At 37.8% G+C, this 21031-nt stretch overlaps 1 protein-coding gene across 1 annotated transcript in view; it reads right to left on the bottom strand.

Moving 5' to 3' along the window:
• Positions 1 to 21031, bottom strand: part of NEB (nebulin) — a 251975-nt gene that overhangs the window by 160148 nt on the left and 70796 nt on the right. Inside the window, exons 33-47 of the mRNA XM_058436183.1 lie at positions 20736 to 20942; positions 18460 to 18564; positions 17660 to 17767; positions 15564 to 15875; positions 14223 to 14429; positions 12311 to 12415; positions 11101 to 11208; positions 9374 to 9685; positions 8617 to 8823; positions 8041 to 8145; positions 7783 to 7890; positions 6827 to 7138; positions 5424 to 5630; positions 2369 to 2473; positions 1277 to 1384 (exon numbers count right to left, since the gene is read on the bottom strand). Coding sequence (XP_058292166.1) covers positions 1277 to 1384; positions 2369 to 2473; positions 5424 to 5630; positions 6827 to 7138; positions 7783 to 7890; positions 8041 to 8145; positions 8617 to 8823; positions 9374 to 9685; positions 11101 to 11208; positions 12311 to 12415; positions 14223 to 14429; positions 15564 to 15875; positions 17660 to 17767; positions 18460 to 18564; positions 20736 to 20942 — 2616 coding nt within the window. The remainder of the gene's footprint in view (positions 1 to 1276; positions 1385 to 2368; positions 2474 to 5423; positions 5631 to 6826; positions 7139 to 7782; positions 7891 to 8040; positions 8146 to 8616; positions 8824 to 9373; positions 9686 to 11100; positions 11209 to 12310; positions 12416 to 14222; positions 14430 to 15563; positions 15876 to 17659; positions 17768 to 18459; positions 18565 to 20735; positions 20943 to 21031) is intronic.

The raw sequence follows: 21031 nt of genomic DNA, 5'->3' as shown, positions 1-21031 counted from the left end.
ACTTGCTGAGGCCACTGAGGATTAGAATCCAGATTTTGTGATGATGCATCACACTGACTTATGCATGTACTTTGCTGTTAGTGCTAAAGAGGCCTTTAGTAGGTAAAAAGAACACAGAAAATGAAAAAAAAAAAAAAACAGAACATTTCTCTTAATGCTGCTCTGAGAAATTATCCTGTCAGTCATTTACTGATGAGAAAAGGTTCAATTATGAGACACAACAGTGTAATTTTAGAATAGCTTTATATTCGTGGAGCTCCTTTTCCTTTAAGACTCTCTTAAACTGCTACAATGGGGAAGAAATTGTGCTATTTATCATCCCAACTTTCTTCTATAGAGGGGAGATATTGATCCATGGAGAGCTTCTTTTTCTGCCTATCTCCTTGTGGGGTTGCATGTGCAAGTTCGGGGTAGAAGCTAGTAGAGCCAAATTACTCCAGCGTAATAGAGGGCAGAAGAATTTGGAGTTCTCAGGATAATAAGAGAGAGTGGGATGGGCTGGATAGGTAGGGAAGATGAAGAACAGAGATGAAGAGGAAAGAAAGTAAAACTGATGGGTGATCAAGGAAAGAGTGTTTTGAAATATGCTCCTCCCAGGACCTCCAAGTCATTAAATGCTCCCTGTGAGTGAATTTCTTGCGGAAACAACCAAATCTTGTGAAAGAACTGAGTTTCATATAGGTGGCATGTTATGACAGTGATGTGTTGGTACACCTGCTTTTTGCCGGGCAGTGCGGGGAAAACCACACTTTGTAGTGTTTGCCAATTTCTGTGGTGTAAATACACCCATCATAGCTGATATCAAGCCACCGATGGTTTAACAACTGGTTTGCAAAAATTCCTGATTATTTATTCATCGACTACCATGAGCCCAAATGATCAGCACCCTTGCATACATGAGACATCCTGTCAGAAAATTAGATCTGAAGAAGCAGGAGGCAAGAACAACACAAGGAAGAAAGCTTTCTTTCACCAAGAAAGCTTAGTGAAGGGCTTTGAATTTCTATAAGCCATAGCCTTGGTGACAGATTCAAAGTAAGTTTATCTAGATCTCATGAGTCAGGGAGCTGACATCTATGAGGGTCACCATGTGGTTAGCTTGGTGTTTTTTCAGAAATAATCAGAGAAAACACAAAAGCAAGGTTAAGAAGCATTCACAGAGAGTGAGACCCACTGTTTTTCATATTGTGTCCACTCAGTGTTTCCAGAACTCAGCCCTTATTATTTTGGTTCCTTAGAAACCCACAGCCAGGTGACTGCTTTCCTTCAGACTTACATCACTCGCAATATCTCTGGAAGCCTTGGCAGCTTTGATAGGAATTGCATCAGGTCTGAGATCATAGCCTTTCTTTTTAGACTCTTCCAAGGAAAGTTTGTAGAGTTTCTGTAATGAGAGGCAAAGGGAAGAGTTTTCTTCTAAATATGAAAGCCTGAATTTATTTTAGAAGAGTAAACTACCACTGTGGCGTCTTGTTTTTGAGCAGAATGCTTCATTGGTACTTCAGTGGCTGAATGTTCTTACAAGTAACATAACTGTGTTTGAAAAACAATCTATAACAAACTTAAACATATTTCCAAGAAACTACCAGAAAAAGTAAAAGTTACTGGTCTCTATTAGGTTGTAAATATACTTTAAAAAATGTGAAAGTCCCAGAGATTCTTATTGATGCAAATAAGAGTTAAAGGAAGACTACAAAACAGCCCTATTCTTACATCAAAAGAAAACGTCACTGTTTTATAATCAGCACTTTCATTTGTATAATAATGTGGAATCTACAATTTAAAAAAAAGGTCAGCTATTCCAAATCTCAGTGGAATTCAAACAAAGAAACGAAAAAAAATAGGTAGGATTAGAGGATTTCCTAGCAACTATGATTAGGACGATAAAGGAAATGAAATAAAACATCAATACATTTTCTAACAAGTGTTGCACATTCTTTGTTTTGGGGTTTGCCCCAGATTCTTCAAAGTGTTCTTCTTCCCTTTCCATTTAACCCCTTCTTTAGAACCATCTCAAAGGCTTGATGGAAGGGCTCTCTAAGAACAAAATTCTAGGACTCTCATTTCCTTTTTCTCTTCTCCTGGCCCCCGAGCCTGTTTCTTTCTACCAAATCTCTCAATTTAATAAGGAGTGCCCCCCACCCTCCCAGAACAAAATCCAACCACCCTTCAAATTCTTAACTGCTTGGCCCAACCCCATTGACAGTCCTACTCCAACTCCACAAAGCAAAATTAGAGTTTCATGTATGGATTTCCACCATTATTTTTAAACATTCACTCTCATAACTGAGAGAGATATTAATCAATTTGTTCTTACTGGTTCAAATCTGTCGGAGAGAAAGATGACAACAGGGGGAACTATACTTACATCACTCATATTAATTGCATTTGCCTTTGCCAAAATAATCTGGGGGATATCAGGCATGATGTGGACTTTGGTTTTATCAGCCTCCCATGCTTGTTTGTAGAGATGCTAGGAAAAAAACAGTGTAAATTAGTGTTTAAAATCTTAAAAGAAGCTCACTTAGTACATACATATCATTGTACATATATATCAATATTTCATGTATTTTTATTAGCTGGGTTTAAATTAATCATTTATTTATTTATTATTTTTGAGACAGGGTCTTGTGCTGTCACCCAGGCTGGAGTGTAGTAGTGCAATTATGGCTCACTGCCACCTCCACCTCCCAGGCTCAAACAATCCATCTTCCCACCTCAGCCTTCTGAGTAGCTGGGACTACAGGCATGCACTACCACACGTGGCTAATTTTTATATTTTTTGTAGAGATGGGTTTTTGCATTTGCACAGGCTGGTTTCAAGCTCCTGAGCTCAAGCAATCCACCTGCCTTCACCTCCCAAAGTGCTAGTATTACAGGCGTGAGCCACTGCACGCGGCCCAAAAAAATTTTAATGGAAAAGTTGCTTATTCAAACAATACAACAGGGAGTATGTAAGACGGAAAGTAAAAATGCTTTTTCCCCTTATCTTACAGCATGGAGCACTTGCCTCCTAAAATTTTCTGTGTAAATTAAAACATACATATAGTCCTTTTTAAGTATACGTGAAGTCATGTTCTACATCTTGATTTTTAACTTAATATAGGTTAGATATCTTTGAACCTTCTTAAAATAATTTACTTCATTCATTTGTAGAGCTACATAGTATTTCACTAGGAGGTATAATCTAATTAATTTAACCAGTTCTCTGTTGATGAATATTTAACTTAATGGCCGCTAGCCTTTTTCTACTACAAGCAATGTCATGATCCTTGTGGTGGACATGGAGATGTGCCACCAATATACTCATTCAAGGAAGGACCTGATTCCCCAACTTTTGGCAAATAGTCTGTAGTCATCAGCTGTCTCACTCAAGAGCATGCCTTTCCCAGATAACCAAACTCAACAACTCATCGAAGTGGGGGTACAAAGATCTAGCCATTTCAGTTCAATGCAGGTCTCTACTGACAGAGACACTTGAGAGTCCTCTATGGGACTGGCCAAGCCTTTGTCATGCCAGCATCACTGTTCAACTTCTCCTCCCACCTAGTCCTTCCTCCCAAGGACTAGGATCCCTAAAAAATACTCTGTACTCCAATTTTCATCTTAGCATCTCCTTTCAGAAACCCTAAACTGCAAAACATATTTTTATGTGTATGTATGTATATATATCTTTGCACACATATATAAGGATTTCTATAGGGTAATGATACCTGAGTTTTAAATTTTAATGAACATTAACAAATGGCCCATTAAAAGTTTGCTTTAACAGAAACTCCCTTACAAATATTGCATGTAACACAGCTTTTTAATTTTTGCAAATGCAATAGATGAAAAATGCTATCTCTTTGTTTTAGCCCATCTTAATTAAAATAAGAATAACCTTTTTCTGGACTAGAGATTGGCAATCTTTTTCTGTATAGACAGAAATTCCTTAAATTTCAGGCTTTGTGGGCTACACAATTGCTGTCATTAGCTATTCAACTCTGCTGTTGTAGTCCAAAAGCAGCCAGAGACCACATGCCAACAAACAGCCATGGTTGTGTCACTATAAAACTTTATTTACAAAAACAGTCATTTTTCTGAACTTTGTTTTAGACCAGCACTGTACAATAGAACTTCCTGCAATGATGGAAATGTTCTGCATAATCCAATATGGTAGAACCTAGCCACATAGGTCGATTGAGTACTTGAAATGTAGCTAATGTGAATGAGAAACTGAATTATTAATATGATTTATGTAAATATAAATCAACACATGTGGCTAGTAGTAATAGTATTGGGCAGTGAAATGCTAGTGGAAAGAGCGGTGCCTAGTTATCAGAATCCCTGTTCTAGTCCAGACCCCGCTGTTGACCTGCTGTGTGGGAAGTGCTTTGCTTCTCTGGGCTGTTCTTTTCTCAACTCTGCAATGGGAGGATTCAGCTTGATGGTCATCAAGACGTCTCTTGGTGCCATTACATGCTAGTTCTATGATTCTCCTCTTGGCATCATTACCCTGAAATGTTAATTACTAACACTGAAAAAAATAGATATCCTCATGATAGTTTAGATTCTAAATCTTAAAAGAGGCACAGAAATTTGTGCCTTGTCTTTGAGGCAGGTCCTTTTCAAGGAGGTTATCTCCACAAATCATTCAATTCTCTGAAGACTCCAGGGGTTTTACTCCGTGGCTTAGCATAATACAGTTCTATCTTTCTAGCACAACTATGGCCATTATTTTCTGCAACTGTTTCATGTTTAGATCCAAATCATCTTTTTCTCTGTTATGTTATCAAAGGCATTTCTCATTTTGATCCATCAGTGCTGCTGCAGTTATTTTATTATTTTTAACTTCAAAAACAGATGTTCAAGGTTGATTGTACTTGTTGGTCTTGATCTCTTATTGCAAATCAATGTAAAAATAGAGTAAGTCTTTTCTAAAAGCTGGAATAATTCATGAACCAAGGAAACACTGATGTAGAACAATTGCCCTCAAGATTACCCAGAGAACATCCTGGTTTGAAATGCTGCTACAGCCATGTAATCTTGGAATTTTCTTTGATCCCATCAAAGCAGAAAGAAAGCTGGGATTTGGGAGGTGGTTTGCAACACCAGCTACCATCAGGAAATCTGCTGATTCAGTGTCATGAATGTCTATTCAACCTCACCTTAGACAAACAGGACTCATTTTCAAGAGGTGCAGTAAAAGTCCCTATTTATTTGGTTAAGTCAATGAGATAGGATGGTTCATTGAAGATTTGAAGACTACTAGTTAGAAATAATTCCTATCCTTTTTTTTTAACCACAAGACTCTTTTTCTAGGTAAAATAACCTCAAGTGTGATGCCCTATAACTGTATTAGAAAAACCTGTGGATTAAATGTAAATTATACCTGGATTCTCTCTGATGCATATGAAACACTGCATTATTGAAAGACTTACTTCGTTCATAATTTTTGCATTATTCTGGGCCAAAACCATGTTCATCGAGTCCATCAATGTGGAATACTTCAAAGTGTCTGGGTGCTGGCGGTACTTCTTTTCACTAATAATCTCCATGGCTTTCTTGTTTTTCTCTGCTTCCAGGGAGCCCAGAGGGAGCCATCCAATGCCCTTCATGAAGTCAGCATAGTCAGCCTTGTACTGATTCTGCAAAAGAGGAAAAATTAAATTATGAGAAGAAACTGAAACTTCCCAAGAATCCGAAGTGTGTGTTTAATATTCTGTAACTTCCACTTCATTTGTAACTTTTCTGTAACTTTTCCACTTCAATATTTGCTTGAATATTGGTATTTAACCAATAGCATGTTGAACTTCAACCATTTCTTCCCTAAACTTTTATCCTTTTTATATTTCCTTGCATGATAAATTAAAAATAAGCAGAAATGTCTTTGTGACTTGTTTTTCTCAATGCCTTCATAAAGAAAAAGTACTAAGAAATACCACATAGATTCATCTCCCAGGTGACTGTTACCTCCTTGAGAAAAGCAACTATGCTGACCTTTCTTACAAAAATTCCCAAGTCCCCTTGGTTAACAGATGACTATGGAAACCCCATTTTTCTCTTTCACTGTCTTTGGTCACCCACCACCATTACAATTCCCTCAGGTATGCCAGAAACCTTCCTGGTACTTTGTGAAATTTCATTTTTTCCTCCTCAGCTTTGACATTTCTCTCTACACCTGGCTGCTTTCATTCGGGCACATACTACCTCCCTGACAATTAATAGCTCAGCCCTCAAATTCCCAAAGAGAAATGTAGCCTTGCTTTCGTCTGCTTTGGGTTTGTAACTTAATTCACCTCTCCAACCATCAAATGGCCTCTTTAACTAAATTCTTGGCTCTATTCTTTCTCTGTCTTCCTTATATTTAGTCCAAAAGCTGCCTCAGTCATCACCTTCTCAAAATTTCATTAGCAAGGTAGGCAATTGCAAAGTTAGAAGTGGTAGAATGAAACCCAGTTGGGAGGGAGGGGCTGGAACTATCAGCTTATCTGATTTCTTACTTTCCCTTTTATTCCTCTATTAAAAGCCTATTATGCCTTTGACCATCTTTGCTAGACATATTTCTTTCAATACACTCTTTCTGAAATGAAGTTCCATTTGCTGTTGTGGAATTCAGAATCCAACAATGCTCACAGCAACAATAGTAGAAAACAAGACTTTAGTTTCTAGAATTGATCTCCTTGTGTTAAAGGACATGAATTCAATCTAAGGTAACAAATGAAACACTGTTGGGAAATTGCAGATGAATTTCTTTCAGGATTTTCAAAATGTCATTACTTATGGTCATTCATGGTTGCTTATTATCCAGAGTAAACGCTCTGCAAATGTGGCTTTCACGTACATCACTTTGAATCTGCATCATATTTTTGGCCAATTCAAAGCTCATGGCATCAGGAAGCATGTTGTAGGTATGGATCACGTTCCTGTAGTTGGCATTGGTGGCCACTTCCTGAGACTTCTTGGCTGCCACCACACTGAGCATGTCCACTGGGGTGTGGAAGGAGGTCTTGGATTTCTCATATCCCTTCTTGTATTCCCGGTCTGACTGCATCTTGGCCACCTGCATGAAGTGCACCAGCTTGGGGTCATCTTCCAGGCTCCGGAAGCCAATGTGTTTCCCTTTGGCTTGTTCATAGGCTTTCTTGTATTTGTACTGTGGACAGAGAAGAAATTATGGTGACGAAAATGGTAAAAGAAAGAGAACAAAGTACCATTTGCTCGGTGACGTTAGCTTTGTCTCAGATGAAGGGTTTTAGAGCTACTCTAAAATTAGAAGGGAGGCACTCATGAGAGGCAGGGAGCAAACTCTTTTTACTTCATTTTTTTTTTCCCCAGACTTGAGTCCATGGAAAGAAAATAATCTCAGAGTTAATCGAAGAGATGTGTAAATACATTGGTTTAGAGAGATTTAGAAAGCAGATTTCCTCACTCAGTTGTCTAAGTGACAGAAAAGGCTGCAGGCAGGATTTCTCATGGTGCATCTTTAAAGAGAGGGACTGGCCATGGGCCTCCTGGTAAAACATGTAGATTGCATCTTTACATTTGCTTAGAATTGTAAGTGATTTGAATAGATTCTAAAGGCTACTTATTTTAACAAGACTCAGTCACTACTTACATTAAATAATGAACAGATGATTAGAGGGTACTTGGATGGGGTGAAGGGAGGTGTCTTGTGTCACATGGGATGGCATTCCCACCAATCCTGAATGGAGCTGACTGCTGCTCCTACATACACACAAGCTTAGCGCATTTGTTCTTACTTGCTCAGCCCCAAAAAGGCCCAGTGGAAGCACTTACATCACTGGCAATGTCTCTGGAGGCTTTTGCAGCCTTTATTGCAATGGCATCAGGCCTCAGGTCATATCCTTTCTTCTTTTCTTCTTCCCACCCAGCTTTGTACAGTTTCTAAACAATAAAATAGAAAAACAACAGCATCTTGTTATTGGGGTTAGAATAGAGGTCCTGATTACAAAGTGGTTGGTATGTAGAATGCAGACATCAGTATCAGTTCCCTTTAACCTTCTCCCCAGCTTTTGCTGTTGTTAATCTACTTACATCACTCATGGTGATTTGGTTTACTCTGGAGAGTAAAATATCTGGTGTGTCAGGCATGACATGAATGGTGGTTTTGTCCTTGTTCCATTTTTCAGTGTAGAGCCTCTGCAATGAGAAAGTCAGGTGCATGATTTTACAGCAGGACAAGTTTGACCCAATGCTAGCAAGAGGAAGAGATTTGCACCTCCATGGTAGAAGAGGTTAAATGTGATATTAGAAAATGGATGAAATAACAAAAAGATGGGTCAAGTAAACTAAATACACAATGAGAAAAAAAATTGTTGAATAAGGCAACCCTCTATCACGAAAGCACCAAATACCATCTTGCCCCCACCGCACAACCATGTGGAGTTTTGTGGTTCTGTCACATTCTTAACATGCTGTTGAGAGATGATCTGAGGGGTCACTATGAAAGAGAATGCTCTAAACATGATGGAAGCAATAGAGTCCCCCTCCCACCACCGGCACCAAGACGATCAGAAAGAAACACTGAAGGAGACGATGGGGGCATTGCCAGGCTCAATGGCATGAACACCATGAGGGTTCCCTGGGCGAGGCTGGCAGGTGAGTCCTTACCTTGTCCATGTTCAGTTTGTTACTCTTGTTAAGTGCCTGTTCCATTGTGTCCATGGCATATGTGAACTTCAGCTTCTCGGGGTGCTGGCGATACTTCTTCTCACTAAGAATCTCTCCTGCTTTCTTTGCCTTCTCCACCTCCAGGGACTCTATGGGCACCCAGCCGATCCCTTTCATCCAATTGGTGAAGTCAGATTTGTACAGATTCTTTACAATGAGAAAAAAAATTTCATTTCAGAAAGAGTCAGGGCTTGGGTTTCTTTGGCTATGTGATTTACTTACGATCAAAAAGAAAAAGAGAAGCTGGGAGGGGGAGAATAATCTGTTTTTTACTCCCTACTGTCTTTCAGAAGAAATTAATTATGAAAGTAATTACATTCATAGTGGTTTTGAATAGGAAATCCTGACCCAGCAATTCCTTTACAAAGTTAACTTTCTTGAGGAAAATAAATGAAAAATTAACAGAATTTTGCACTGGAAGGAAAATTATATAACATCTATTTGAGCCTCCTACTTTTTCATAGACAACATCGTATGTTTGGGTCTAATACCAACATTTTAAATATATTTCTATGCATATATATAAAATTAACAACAAAGCTACCTATAGTTCAAATGAGTGAAATCCTAAAACTCTGAGTTCTGGAGGGAATCCTTAATTACAGTGAGTGCAGCCAGGTGTGGGATGGAGTAAGTGGCTCCTGTTTTTCCCTCCCATCCATTAGAAATGGATAACAACTTGGTAACCAGTACATACATCGCTCTGAATCTGCATGGCATTCCTGGAGTGCTCCACATTCAAGGCGTCAGGCAGGAGAGTGTAGTGGTGGTATGACTGTCTGTAGTTGGCGTTGGTGGCAACCTCCTGAGATTTCTTTGCAGCTGTAACACTGACCATATCCAGAGGTGTGTGGTACTTGGTCTTGCTGGCTTCATAGCCCTTTTTGTACTCACGATCAGACTGGATTTTGGCCACATTCATGTAGTGAACCAGTTTAGGATCATCCTGAAGACTGAGAAATCCAATTTGCTTGCCTTTGGCTTTCTCGTAGGCCTCCTTATATTTGCACTATTTGAAAACAAAGGGCAAACAGAAGTTGGATAACATAGAAGTCTGATATAAACTGAATTTATACAACAAATTAAGCAAAAGCCAACTTCAGTCTGAATCTAGGTAACATTGAAGTTTTTTTTTTTTTTTGTATTTTAAAATAAACAATTAGCAAAATATTTTTAAAGGCTCATCTTGAGACCTGCCCTGGAGATCATTAAAAATGGAATAATGGAATAGTTTATATTAATACTCTTCATAAGTAAATTATTTGAATATACTCAAAGGTTCCTGAGAAGTTGGCTTATGAAGCATTTGATGTACACTTTTTTTTGTTGTTTTTCTTTGTTGAGACACGGTCTTGCTCTGTCCCCCAGGCTAGAGTGCAATGGTGCAATCATGACTCCTTGAAGCCTCTGGGGCCCTCCCTCCTCAGCTTCCCAAAGTGCTAGGATTAGACGTGTGCGCCGCCATGTCTGGTCAATACATGCTTTTTTATGATTATATTTCCATTATTAATTTGTATTACCTTAAAATGTACTTGTATAATTATGAGTAAATTTCAACCCTAATACAAATTAGTGCATTGATCTTGAAATTAATGGGTTTTTACTCTATCAAGGCATTTATTATGTCAATTCATATAGGAATATAACTTAATTTGTAAAAAAAAATGAACTAAAATCCTGTTATGTAATTAACTAAAATCCTGTTATATAATCCATGGAAATAGAACTATGAAAAACCAGAAAGAATTAGCAAAATATTTTTTCTGGTTTTCCATGTTTCTATTTCCATGGATTTTTTTTTCTTCGTGGAAATTATAAAATTAAAACACTGAATTCTTTTAAAATACTTGGAGACTTTTCTAATTTAGTGATATTTTAGTATATCGTGACTTTTTTCATGACAAAATCCAAATAAAAAGTGGTTTTTAAGTTCATAACAATGATACTAATGAAGGTTTTAAATACTTCACAGTTTTTAAAAAAGAATTTTCTTCTAACAACTTTATTAAGCTTTTAAATATGTGGAAAATATTTTGAGTGAGGCAATATAAATAACGTAATTGGCAATTAGGATTTTAGGAAATATTTTTATATTATAATTTCTTTACTTGCTTCTTTATGTAGTTGATACAGTCTTATACATCACATATAGATTTTTTTTTTCTTTTTTAGAGATGGTATCTCACTCTGTCACCCAGGCTGGAGTGCAATTACAGCTCACTGCAGCTTCAGACTCCTGGGTTAAAGAGATCCTCCCATCTCAGCCTCTCAAATAGTTGGAACTACAGGTACACGCCACCACATCTGGCTAATTTTTTTTTTAATTTCTGTAGAGATAGGGTCTTAATATGTTGCCCAGGCTGGTCTGGAACTCCTGAAGTCTTTTAGATAGACAGAAAGTTTCTACTTTTAAATTAGACTTACATCACTAGCAATATTCCTTGAACTTTTTGCAGCAACAATTGGGATGGCATCCGGTCTCAAATCATAGCCCTTGGCAATGGTTTTCTTCCAATCTGCTTTATAATGAGCCTTCAAACAAGTAGAGGTTATTTTATCATTTGACATCATTAAAAGAGGAATGAAACAGAATGCCAAAATGTTTCTTTTAAAACATGTCGTAATAGATCCCTTTCTATTAAGACAATCTACGAAGTTAGTTTTTTATGTATATAATTAATTTTATTTAAAAGGATCAGTACACTGTATACATAGTATAATCTCAACTGATCAAAAAATGTATATGCTTGCATAACAAAGCAACAGAAAGGTAATGCTTTGACTGTTGAATAACAGAAGATTTTCATTTATTTTTCATAATTTTTTATGTTTTCCAACTTTTCTATAATAAATATATAATACTTTTGGAAAAAATTTTCTTGTAATGAAGCATTTCAAGCTTATAGAAAGATATGAATGCTAAAACTAAAAATCCAGATGTAGTACAGCTCAGCTTTAATTTATCTTAATGCTTAAATATTACTTAGAAAAATCTTTCCCCTTAATGAACCAAAAGCACAGGAATGTATAGTTGGATATGAAACAGAGCCTAAAAACACTGGAAAGAATGAATAAGCCATCTTTTAAGAAATTAACAATTTTATCCAAGTTTTATTATGTTTTTAAATTAGGACTTATCAATATTTTTTAAGAAAAGGAAACAATTCATAATAGTGGATTTAAACATTACCACCAATTAGATGTCTAGACTACTCAAGAGAGAGGCTAGTTACATACAAAAAAAGATTTTGTGAAGAAAACTAAACTTTTTTGGATGTTTTAATAAATAATTAAAAGTTGTAAAAAGCAATATTTTCCATACTACAGACTAGGCACTCTTGTGTTTTCCAATCTTGTCTGTCTCATGTTCCTTTTTTTTTTTTTTAAATGGGACATAACTTACTTGATTGACTTTACAACCCACTAATGAGTCACAGCCCATAGTTTGGAAAAGTCTGCGTTAAGCAAAATTTTACTGCGGCTCCCTAGGCTCATGTTGTATAGTTAAGGGTTTAATGTGGAGGCTCAGGGTCCACACTGAATTGCGCCCCCTACAATTCTCAGGGCAAGAGTTGCAAAGAACCAGAAAGGAGAGGCCCACATAGGCAATATTAGCACCGGGCCAAATACTCACGTCACTCATGTTGAGGGCGTTGACTTTGGCTTGAATAAACTGAGGCAATTCAGGGTCAATAGTGTACTTGTGCTTCAGTTTCTCTCCCTCCACCTTGTAGTTCAACTAAAAGCAAAGGAGACAGCATGCACATATCATTAGCTGACATAACGTAAATTTCATCAAGCAGAGACTCCTTTAAAAAGGAAGGCTATCATTTGTGTTTTCCATTTATGAGACAAATGCCTACTCTGTCATAAGGGAGGGGCCCTGGTAGATGCATTTATGTTCCCATTCTACCAGTATTTATTGGACAGCACTGTGGGCCAGGCAGAGTGGTAAGTTCTGTGTTTAAAGAGGTGAGGAAGGCAGATCTGTCCTATTGGAGCTTATTGTCCAATAGAAAGGACAGACATAAAACATGTAAACTACAAACTATCACTAGAATTTGTGATGTGTTGTCAATGGAATAATTGTAGCAAAGAAACAAGGATGGTCAGTAAAGCCACTCTGCAGAGGTAACATTTACGCTCAAACTTGGAGAGAGGAGCAGAGGAAGAGCATTTGGGACCTGAGGCTGGAAATGGACTGGCCACCTTGAGGCACTGAAAGCAGTCCAAGTCACGGGGCTGGAATGTGCCCGGGTAGACGTGGGGGTGGGGCGGTATTAGACAGAAGGTGCAGAAGGGCCACAGAGAGGAGGGTCTTTTGTCAAGTTGATGAGCTTAGATTTCACTTCACATTCAAGAAATTCCTAAGAGATTTTACGCATAAGAGGGACATGCTTTGATTTGTGTTTTAAGACAGGCTCTTATGGTTGTTTGAGACCTCAGGAAGGGAGTCCAGATAACAGGTTATTGTAGTTGTCCATACAAGCCATACAAAAGCTGGAAGTAGGGTTGGTGGCATTTGGGAGCAGGCTGGCTGAGAGATATTTAGGAAGCTGACTCAGCAGAGGTACTGGATGTGGGAGTTCACACAGGGAGGTGTTAACGGTGACTGCCAAGTTTCCAGCTTGAGTAACGAGGTAGATGTTGATGGCATTTATTGTGATGGGGAAGACTTTATATAGTGAGTGTACAGTTTGCCTAGCTAACTGGAAAAACACCATGAGAAGTGACGTCTCACTCAGTACAAAAGAAATCAAGAAAACTGACACCATTTATTACTCCTAAGATAGAATTAACCCTTAGACATCTGTGATAATGTGGGGGCAGGAGCTAAAATCCATAGATCTTCAAATCCAAGGCAAGCAAACCATTTCCCCACCTTCCAAAATCTGGGGCTAAAATACAAAAAATCTTTCTTTGCTTTTTACTTACCCCTCTCTTTCTGGTGAAGGCATTTTAACAGAACTCTAAAATTAACAAGTCATGTGAGGCCCTGAGCATTGTAATTAGCTTCTGACAGAAAGAATAAGAGTCCATATAGACGTGGTCTCAGAATGAGATCCCAGATGACTGCAAATAAACTGCTTATCTCCTCCCCAGAGACCTCATTCTAAGACTGCCTCTCAGAACATGGAGCTATTATGTGAGGGGATTAGGACATTATGCCTTCCCTATGTGGCTAGGTAGAAATATTGCAACCAAGAGCGATAAATAGCTTGTTTTGCAATTCATACAGAGCCACAGATAATAATGGTAATAATGTCATTTCATATGTATAATGCGTATCTGCTTATGAATAGCACAGGCTCTCTATATTTGGAAAACAAAGCAAATTTGGAATAGTCCCCCATTTTCATCTCTCTGTTTTTCCCATGTTCAAGATCCCAGTTGCTTCAAAAGGCAGCCCTTTCTCTCATACCTATGAAAGCAGTTTATTTGCTAACATAGATGCATCCTCACACACTGAATTAAGAAGGATGGAGGAGCGGCTCAGACACGTGTGGTTATTTACGGGCAAATCCTTTTGAAAGGAAAGCACTCACATCACTTAGCTGCTTTGTGTTATGCTGAGCCAACACCATGCCCATGGAATCAGGCACACTTGTGAACTTGATGGTATCTGGGTGCTGTCGATACTTCCTCTCATTTAATGCATCGCCTGCTTTCTTGACCTTCTCCACTTCCAGGGAACCAATAGGGATCCATCCGATGCCCTTGAAGAAGCTGTTATACTCGTCTTTATACACATTCTGTAAAAGGGTAAGCTAATATGAGAAGATACCCTGGAGAATATTCAAGGGATGTTTCTGGGATCTGCAATTCTATCCAAGGGAAATGAATAGCAACTCTTCAGCATGCTCATGTCTGACTGTCTGTCACAGAGCTTATCTGGAGTGTGGTAAGAAGAAGAAACTGTTCTGTTGTTAGAGTGCATTATACAACACAGAAGGGAATCTAGGTCACATATTTTCATGGGTACTGCTAAAAAATTTTTTTGTCACTTTTGACAATAAATTGGTACTTTCTATAATGGTTGTTTATCTTAAAGCATTTTTTTCAAGTCTCTTACTGTATTATGAAGCCTAATAAAATAGAGAGAAATGATCATGCTTTAGAGTACATTATGCAACACAGAGGGGAATCCAGGTCACTATGGGTGCTGCTAAAAAATATTGTCACTTTTGACAATAAATTGGGCTTTCCTTTTGATTCCACTGAAGACTTCAAAACTAAATTACATCCATACTGTCCACCTAGGCTATGCTTGAGCTCATCTGGGGAGCAATATTTTCATCGAGTGCCAATAAATGTATAACACTTCCTCCCTTTACAGAGGGCAATTCTAACAGAAATCTGGCTCCTGCAGCAGGAGATGCTCTGAATGTTAAACACCTTTCCATGCAACTCTCCATAAATGATGTTGCAAGCACAAAGCATTCCTGGTTAATTTTAGATGACTCATTACAGAGATTTACATGGATGACATTGTGACCTTGAGTTAATAAAGAAAAAAAAAACACCTTTCCCAAATTCAGGAAGGACAGAAAATTCTTCTGTTTTTGCATTTTGTATCTATCACCATTGCAGCCAACCCATCAGGAATACCCATCTCCTCTTGCTGTGAATCAAAGTGGCTCTCATAGTTAGTGGAATATAGTTTTATCTTTCATCCATAAATTAATAAACATCAATGATTATGATACAAGCATAGAAAGCAGGCAAAAACAGCTTGTCTGCCATGCCTTTGGCAGTCTTTCGGTAATGGTTGTTTATTCTAAAGTGCATTTTTCGAATAGCTTACTGTAGTATGAAGTCTAATAAAAGCAAGAAGTGATCATCCTTTAAGTGCAAACATCTCTGGGTCTGTTGTTACACATACTTACATCACTCTGAATTTGATTGACATTCCTCGTATGCTCAAGACTCATGGCGTCAGGTAGGTACGTGTAATGATGCAATGGCTGTTTGTAGTTGACATTGGTAGCCACATCCTGGGCCATCTTTGCAGCTGTGATGCTAACCATGTCCCCAGGGGTATGGTAGCTAGTTTTGGTGTTCTCATAGTTCTTCTTGTATTCACGATCAGACTGCAACTTTGCCACATTCATATAGTGGACTAGCTTGGGATCATCCTGGAGGCTTCTGAAACCCACATGCTTTCCCTTTGACTTCTCATAAGCTTCCTTGTATTTATACTGTGGAGGCAGAATTGGGTTAGCAAAGTCCTAGGCATTGATAGCATTAGTGCTGTAATTACATTCACATATAAAGACACTCAGAACTTTGTGACTTTCTCAAGAGTGTACAAAAAAATGCAAACCACAACTCCCTCCAAAAAGTTCAGTGAAAACATATATTGGAGTTACAAGCGAGTGTCACGATAAATTCAAGATCAGTTTATTTTCTTTGCTATGACTCCTACAGATGATTTGCATGTGGAACTTTATTTTAAAGAAACTGAATTTTCACACTTAATATGAACATGACACATTCTAAATATAAGGCCAATATCTCTTGGTTTCATAGGTTTCATAGGTTTCAATTTAATATGTTATTTACATCACAAATATGAGTACCAGCTATAGGATAGCTGGGCCTTCACAGACTCCTTTTATCAGCAGCTGCTTTCCAAGCTCACTGCTGAAACAGCTGCGAATAAATTAAGGAGCCACAGTAAGGACCTGCTGTGGGGTTTTCCCATCAATAAAAACCTAATGGAAAAAGTTCTGCTGTCCAAAGTCTCTCACTGCTGGAATCAGCAATGGGATATAGATTGAGCAATCTTGTAACAGGTCAGAACTTCAGTTGTTATGCAAGAGAATTCAAATCCACTTAAACCCTGCAGACTTTCAGCTCCTGCTATTTAAGCCTTAATTCATAAATAAGAGTTTAGCAGGCAAAAGGATCGTCAAGTAATTTCTAGGCATGTGAAAAATCACTGTGTAAGTGCTAAAAAAAAAAAAGAATAAAGTTATACTGTAGACTTTCACTTTCTACTTAAACTAGAAATGTATTTCACAGTGATGTGCATTGTGTGCAGACCTTTGAGGAAGATGTTTTCAGTACCATTCCTACAAGGAAAGTAGTAGAGTTTTTACACCTCTATTTCCTATGTGGTCTGTGTACCTGGTTGGTTTCTTCTCTTTTCTCAAACCAAGATTTTATTCCCTGGGATAGCGGGTAACAGTGAACTCTGCAGGGCATGCATGCTTTCTAAAAATTTTTCTTTTTCCTTTTTTCTTTCTTTCTTTCTTTTTTTTTTTTGAGATGGAGTCTCCCTCTGTCGCCCAGGCTGTAGTGCAGTGGCGCAATCTCGGCTCACTGCAAGCTCCACTTCCCGGGTTCCCGCCATTCTCGGGCCTCAGCCTCCCGAGCAGCTGGGACTACAGGCGCCCGCCACCATTCGATCTCCTGACCTCGTGATCCGCCCTCCTGAAATTTTGGCCGGGCATGAGCCACCATGCCCGGCCAAAATTTTGTTTTTCAAAGATGGAAAGGAGTAGAAGTGTATACTTTTTCTGTTACAGGAAATGGGCATCAATTTACATGAATCAAAATTATATCCTAAAAAAGTGGACTTTTCCCTCTTTGGTTTATAAAAATCTGTACATTTTATATAACATCTTTTCAATACAATTATAATGCAGGCAGTCATTTGAATTTAATGTGGTAATGTCAGTCAGGGTGTTCCCACTGAAAATAAATGTGGGCTGTCAGGGAAATGTGTCAGTGAAGGTAATTTGGGCTGTGAATCAAAGGAGAAAGCCACTGTCGGATTTATGACAGCTCTACCAAGTGGGGTCAACTGAAAAGAACCACAAAAATGTTTCTAAAAGTGACAGGTTTTCCAAACAATATTTTGAGAATTAAAATGCCATTAATTTGACATATTTCTTTCAATGAGGTATCAATTTAAACAAGCATTTGATTACTTTTCAAAAAGGCAAACACCTAAATTTCACCTAAAATTTGTACTCACATCACTGGCAATGTTTCTCGATGCCTTGGCTGCAGTGATGGGAATAGCATCGCCCAGCACATTGTTGCCCTTGGCTATTAAGTCATGCCAATCCCGTTTATAACAGACCTGGACAGAAAAGCAAACAGAATGTCCGCATCTGTAAGTGATTCCTCAACTGCTGGGATTGTTTTGTTCTTTTCCAGACAGAAGTTGAAGGAATCCCCCATAGCACATACTGCTTTAGGAAATCACATTGGCAAAGTGTCACACTGTCTGTAGCATGAGATCATTGGACTCTGCACTAATTATTCACCTACATCTGGTTTTGACACATATTGAAGAGAGGAATGTTGAAAGACTGGATCCAGAGAAAAACAAATAGAGGTTCTAGAAACCATGGTATGTGAGGACCAACTAGAGACAATGAAGTTGTTCATTCTCATGAAAGGAACATCAAGAGAAGACCTGGTGGTCAGCTTTATAAATTTTAGGGTTGTTATTTTAAAAAGGATCTCATTTATTCTTATGTTTCTGGAGGATAATAACCTCCCCCACATGCAAAACTAGGAAAACCAAGTAGAAGTTTTAGGGGAATAGATGGTGAGCTCTACATAGAGAAGAATGTTATGTCCTTTAAAGTTGTCCTACACTTGAAAAGGCCAACTGAAGAGGTAAAGAACCATCCTTATGGGATATGTTCCAGTAGGGGATTTGTGAGAAATGGGCCTAAATAAATTATCAAGGCACCATCCTACTCTTAAAGTCTATGATTTTATTGTCAGGTCCGAATTTCACATCCCAGCAAAGACCCTACTTACGTCACTTATATTGTAAGCATTGCACTTGGCCTGGAGAAACTGAGGAAGATCAGGACTCATGGTGTATTTATGTTTCACATCTTCTCCTTTAGCTTTGTATAAGATCTGCGATAAAATGCATTTCACATAGTGCAAAAAGGAAAATCTATTAATTGCCTGCTTTAAAGAGTTATTTTTAGCACAATCACCCATGATTTTCTAGTGTTAAAAATCATCAAAGGCATTTTCCTGTTTTTTTAAATAAAACAAGCATCTTATTATCTTTAATACCAACAAGTCTTGTGTGTTAAAATAGAAAGAGAAAAAATCCTTAAGAAAATAGAAATTGTTCACTGCCCGAGATGAATGGAAGGTAAATTCAACCATGAAACCCTAGCAAGAATAATAGAATTCACCAAAGCCAAATCAATTCATTCTTGGCCTGTGAGTTAATAGCTCTTCCATTTTTGTTAGTTTCTGTTTTTTTATCCCTAGAGAGAAAATAGTAGTTAGAATAAGTCTTTCACTTCTGCTAAAAACTTTCCAAATTATAATTGTATCAATGAAAGCATACAATAATTTCCTCATAATGTAGAGGTGCTTATACATGAATCTAACATACTCAAAAGGCTCACTATTTCATATTTGCCCTATGTTGTTACTTTAAAGAATTATATATACTTTTGACTGAAAGATGTCAAAGTATGTGATGCAGAAATCTTACTGCATCCTCCTCCTGGTATTAGAAATACATTATTTAGTTCCTAAAACTAAAATAGAGCCAGAATCACAAGTAGATTTTCAATCTCATAATTCTCATTTATCATATATATCCTTATTTCCCGGGCAAGACTATGTGGAATATGACATGTAAACTGGTATGCGTGTACCCAAGATAAAATCTGACATGGCTAATAGCTAAATTAATCCCCAAATACTAAATAATTTCCTCTAGGACCCAAAGAGTTACCTCTAAGTCTTCATTGCTTTTAAGAACAATATCTAAGCAATGACAGATTCATGAATTCAACCTTCTATACAGCTCCTTCTCTGCCATTGCTACTGCCTTAGCTTCAGTCCAATTAAGCCTTCCTTGGATTTCGGTGACAGCCTTCTAATTCATCTTCTCACCTCCAGTCTCTCCTGTTTCCAAAGTCTCCACGCTTGGGGCCAGCATTGTCTTTTAAAACACAGGCCTGATAATGCGGCTCCGTGGATTAAACATATTCAACATCTCTTCTTACCTACTCCCTAATATCTAGACTCTAAAAATTAGCATACGAGTCCCTTATTTATCAGGTTACAATCCTGAACATTTTGCTTTTACACTTTTTCATTCCTTTCCTACTGCTGTTATATTGTTCATTCCTTTTCTACTGCCGTTATATTGTTCCTTTTGCCAGGAATGCTTACTTCTCTCACTTGCCTGGGAACTCTGGTAGGAAGTTACCCGTGTACAAGGCACCTCCCTTAACATTTTCCTCTCCTGCGGCATTTGTCTCTCTGGATGACAATGCTCTGTTTGTAGCCATGTCTTTGTCTTATGCTTTTACCCTACATTCTTGTGAATTTCTATATCCCAAGAATCCTCATCTATTTCATCTTTACGCCATCAGCAGGTAATACAGTGCCTGGCACATGGTAAATGTTCAAAAAGCATTCATTAAATAAATAAACAAGTGAATGCTTTTGATCTTCTGTATACCAAACTTTCCTTTAGAAACTTTGACTTTAACCAGAGCATAGACGCTGCTCATGGACAGGCAGGCAAATGATACTTACCTCAATCAGACCTAAGTTAAAAAGTCTCTGTGATAATTGTGTATGCTGAATTCTTAGGAGCAAAAACATATATTCATATGTATTACTTCTCTGTATTAAGGTTTTACATATAAAAAGAAAATATGAGAAACTTAATATGGATTTGAATACAACAAATCTGCCAAAATAAAGTGTCTGGGATTTAAGCTTAAATTCTGTGTATGTATGTGTGTGCATGTGTATGTGTGTAGTCCTAAAATAGAATTTTTTCACCATGTCAAGTTTATTCAATAACACAATATTTCAAAGACAGTTAAAAAGGAAAATTTTTTTAAAAAGGAAGATAAAAAGCAAGAGAGAAGAAAATGTTAGTGCCCAAACTACACATAACTATAATTTTTAAAAAATTAAACAAACAAAATAATAAATGTAAAATGGAAAGATATTGGCCCGGAAAAAAAAAATATTGGGCTGCTGTTTACTTTTCTAAAAAGCTTCCTCCATATCCTCTGTCCTCTCTATTTTGTTGTACTCACATCACTGACTTGCTTTGTGTTCTGTTTTGCCTGGACCATAACTGGGGAGTCCACAATGCTGGTAAATTTGAGGGTGTCTGGATGTTGCCTGTACTTCTTTTCATTCAGAGCATCACCGGCCTTTTTAACTTTCTCAACGTCGAGACTGCCAATAGGAATCCAGCCAATGCCTTTCATCCAGTTGTTGTAGTCTTCCTTGTAAACATTCTACAGCAATGAAGAAAAGAGGAGTGAGGGCCTAGGCCAGGGTTCTTTTCATGGCAGGCTCTGAACTTAACAGGAGGGTTTCTTGAGGA

Source organism: Hylobates moloch, unplaced genomic scaffold (genome assembly GCF_009828535.3).
Source record: "Hylobates moloch isolate HMO894 unplaced genomic scaffold, HMol_V3 SCAFFOLD_1, whole genome shotgun sequence".
NCBI lineage: Eukaryota > Metazoa > Chordata > Mammalia > Primates > Hylobatidae > Hylobates > Hylobates moloch.
This window is presented reverse-complemented; position numbering and strand designations above follow the sequence as displayed.